Source organism: Bombina bombina, chromosome 6 (genome assembly GCF_027579735.1).
Source record: "Bombina bombina isolate aBomBom1 chromosome 6, aBomBom1.pri, whole genome shotgun sequence".
Taxonomy (NCBI): domain Eukaryota; kingdom Metazoa; phylum Chordata; class Amphibia; order Anura; family Bombinatoridae; genus Bombina; species Bombina bombina.
This window is the reverse complement of record NC_069504.1, coordinates 829,331,802-829,335,783: the sequence shown is the minus strand read 5'-3', so window position 1 is coordinate 829,335,783 and position 3,982 is coordinate 829,331,802. Positions and strand designations below refer to the sequence as shown.

At 40.7% G+C, this 3,982-nt stretch overlaps 1 protein-coding gene across 1 annotated transcript; it reads right to left on the bottom strand.

Annotated features, from left to right (window-relative positions):
* Positions 1-613: 613 nt before the first annotated feature.
* LOC128662284 (stromal interaction molecule 2-like) lies at positions 614-2,719 on the bottom strand. The gene has a single exon (XM_053716095.1). It carries the CDS (start codon positions 2,543-2,545, stop codon positions 614-616), a length of 1,932 nt encoding a protein of 643 aa, XP_053572070.1. The 5' UTR covers positions 2,546-2,719.
* Positions 2,720-3,982: the final 1,263 nt, after the last annotated feature.

Below are 3,982 nucleotides of genomic sequence, written 5' to 3'. Positions count from 1 at the left end.
ATAAAATCTGTCTTTACAGCAGAACCTTTAAACATTAAGAACAAGTGAATCAAAATAAGCTTCCACACAAATAGTAGGAGCTTCTTCTGTGTAAATTCTGATTAGAAATTCTAGGCTCTATTTAAAAACCCAATTGCTTCAAAAGATAAAACGGACCCTCCCCCTTCTTATCTGTCATTTAACAAATCTTAAAACAATTTTACTTGCAAGTATTCTTTTCCAGTCTGGAAAACAGTAGTGCAATTAGATTATAATCCTTTGCAATTTAGTCCAAAATGTAAAATGTTATAATTTTGTGGAAAGGTAAGAAGATACTCCAGTAAACAAGAAACATGTGGGAGCCTTTGCATGCTCACTAGTCTGTTAAAGCTTGTTAATTGTAACTAAAAGTTTAAATGCAGAAATAAATAGATAAAAGTGAATGTAAACAGATCCACTTTTTGAATGAAATTCAGTGATTGTTGACAAAACTTCACAGTCCTTAAAATAGTAGACAAATTTCGGCGCACTCCACTAGAACATCCAGTATGGAAAGCTCCAAAGTGGAGTTACATTCCTAAAATAATACAAAGTCAAGCCTAATATCTGTATTAGTTACTTTCCTTCAAGTGACCTATTTTGATATCTTTTTAAAAAGTATTTTTATTTTGGATGACTTTTTATTTTTCTCCCCATTTTGGGGAAGATCGTGAGACATAGTCTTTAATACCGGGATACCATGGACTTGTTGAACTGGCTTGCCATCATTTGGGGAAGAAGGAAACGGTGAATAAGGTAGCTTAGGGACCGGTAGAACACTGGGGAGTTGGTGCATGCTGCAGGATTTCTCCAGAATGCCATTGTAAAACTTGCTAGCTGGGCTGAAAGCCATGCTTTGGCTTTCTGTCAGACTAGGTGCATCAGGAGTAGCTATAGGAACATCTGCTGTTAAAGGAAAGTCTGTAGATGATTCTTCACAAGAAGTTTCCTCCCTTGATATCTTTCTTGTATGACCTGTGACTTGCACTTCAAGGCTTGAAGGAGGAGATTGCCTTCTTCCAATTGAAGAATTTAAAGCATCACTTTCTGTGCCAGGATCTTGTGTTTCCCACTGCTTTTCTGCAATGAAATAGATGGCATCCTCTTCCTCTTCAGTGCGGTAAATAGCAGGACAACTTGAAACAGATAGAATATCTGGATCAGGTGACTGCAGGACATGTGGAGTCTGAGGCGAAGCTGGAATTACAGTACGTCGTGGGCGACACATACTGCTGATTCTTGCCAATGTCCCATGAGCTTTTATAATGGATCCATGAAACTGTGAAATTATTGGAGGTGTGTCTTCATCCAATTCATCCACGCCACCAGCAATAGGATAAGGAGGAATTGAAACTCTAGGCATTACCACCCAACTCTGGTCTGAGTACAGTGAGGAAGTCAGGTTTGGCAAACCTGAGTTATGCACAATTTGAAAGCCACTCATCTTCTCTATCTGCTGCCAACTGTAAAGGCGCTCCCGTAAACATGTAGTCAATTCAGAGAGTGCTTTTTTTGCTTCAAGAATTTTATGGTCCACCTCATCCAAGGATGAACTGTGTGCAACATGTAATGTCCCAAAAATGGTACTTCTCTTCTTTTTTCTTTTTTCTGCCTCTTCTTTAGCAATCGCAAGCTGCATTTCAGCATTTTGTTTCTTGATGTTGTAGTACTGTACTTCCACCTCATGTGTTAACTGGAGCCATTTTTGTAAGCTTTCTGGAACAAACCAGTTACTCCTCAATTCAAACTCCTTTTCAGCTTTTTTCAAAGCCATGCGAACCTGTACGAGTTCTTCTTCTGCATATTTTAGTCTACTTAATTCACATTCTGCACCTTCCCTCAATTCCAGCAGTCGATGCGCCTCCCGTTTTGCATCACTGATTTCATCCATTAATTTGCGCTCAAGGTTTTGCTTTTCCACAGCTACTGTTCTGTTTTCCTCTTGTGCTTTGTCTAGCCTCTCTTGGAGTTCCATAAGGCTTAGCTCAGCTTTTTGAAGCCCTTCCAAATCTTTCATCATTTGCGATATTTGTTCTTTTGAGGTCTTATTCTGTGTATAGGCAAACCAGCATCCTCCAACACCAATCACAATAGATATTGTCAGTACAAAGTCCTTCACCCAATTATGAGGAGGTCTTGTCAGTGGGCCAAACAAAACCACATCCAGTGCCTTTAGCTGTAGTTTTTGCCGGTGGCTTCGATCAATAATTTTCAACTGCGCGATCATATACGCTGGTTCATTTACTGCTATTCTGGTCAGGGCCGTTCCTTTCACAGCATTCTCATTGAAGTTCTTCTCATACTGGGGAAGTTCAACAAACTCCAGCAGCCACTGTAATGTCTCTTCTTCCATCCAGTTGTGAACTTCTAATGTTTTCCACTTCCTCCATAAATCCTCAACTGTGATGTGCGAGTCTTCACGGTGCAAATGGTTATGCTTACGTGATGCATCTTTGTATTTCATATCTTCACGAAGAAACTCAACACTTTCTTCCACCTCAATACCACCATCTTTGTCATCATCCATTTGTTTGTGAATTGTGCGAATAGCCTCCAGACTGGATCGTTCCTCTTCAGTTAGACAAGGCGGGTTCAAAGAAATATATGGATCTGCCAGGAGTGTTGTTGAATCCTTCCTCCTCCATGGGGCCCCAGCTTCTGCTTGACAAACTGTGCACAAGGAGGCCGGGGGCAGAAGCAGCAGTATAGCAAGAATTAACACCAGACATACACCGGAGGAAGTGCCGCACTTCCTCCAGCTGCAGTTACTAAAAAAACAACTACCGTAGAACTGTTCCTGCTTGTTTCCCCCGACATCCCTGAGGCTCATGGCTACCAATTTACCGGAGACTCTGTAAATCACATCCCAAGCAGCGAGATGTGGCTCCGGGGTGGGAGGGGGCGCACAGCTCGCACTGCTCCAGTACACTAACAGCCTACGACAGCTTCTCTTGCAGGAACCAGCATTCCACTCCTTTAGGTCTTTTTTTAGCAGAGGCTCCAGGGCCCTCCACAAAACCAGCAGCAGGAAAGAGGACATATGGCATCCTTTTGATAATTTGATTACAGGAAGGGCATTGATTTTAGAAACACAGAGATCATTAGTTGCAACCGTGAAATCTAAAAATACATAGATTATACACCCAGTACACTTCTTTATCCTTAGGCCTTTTTATCAGAGGCTCCAGGACCCTCCACAAAACCAGCAGCATGAAAGAGGATATATGGCATCCTTTTGAAAATTAGATTACATGAAAGGCATTGATTTTAGAAAAACAGAGATCATTATTTGCAACCGTGAAATCTAAAAAAACATAGATTATACACCCAGTACACTTCTTTATCCTTAGGCCTTTTTAGAAGAGGCTCCCGGAGCCTCAACAGAAACAACAGCATGAAAGAGGACATATGGCATCCTTGTGACTAATAGATTACAGGAAAGGCATTGATTTTAGAAACCCTGGGATAATTTGTTGCAATCGTGAAATAAAAAAAAAAGATTGATTAGACACCCAGTACACTTATTTATCCTTAGGTCTTTTTTTAGAAGAGGCTCCAGGACCCTCCACAAAACCAGCAGCAGGAAAAAGGACATATGGCATCATTTTGAAAATTAGATTACAGGAAAGGCATTGATTTTAGAAACACAGAGATCATTAGTTGCAACCATGAAATCTAAAAAAACATAGATTGTACAGCCAGTACACTTCTTTATCCTTAGGCCTTTTTATCAGAGGTTCCCGGGGCCTTAACAGAAACAAAAGCATGAAAGAGGACATATGGCATCCTTGTGACTAATAGATTACAGGAAAGGCATTGATTTTAGAAACCCTGGGATAATTTGGTGCAACCGTGAAATCTAAAAAAAGATGGATTAGACACCCAGTACACTTATTTATCCTTAGGCCTTTTTTAGCAGAGGCTACAGGACCCTACTCAAAACCAGCAGCAGTAAAGAGGACAT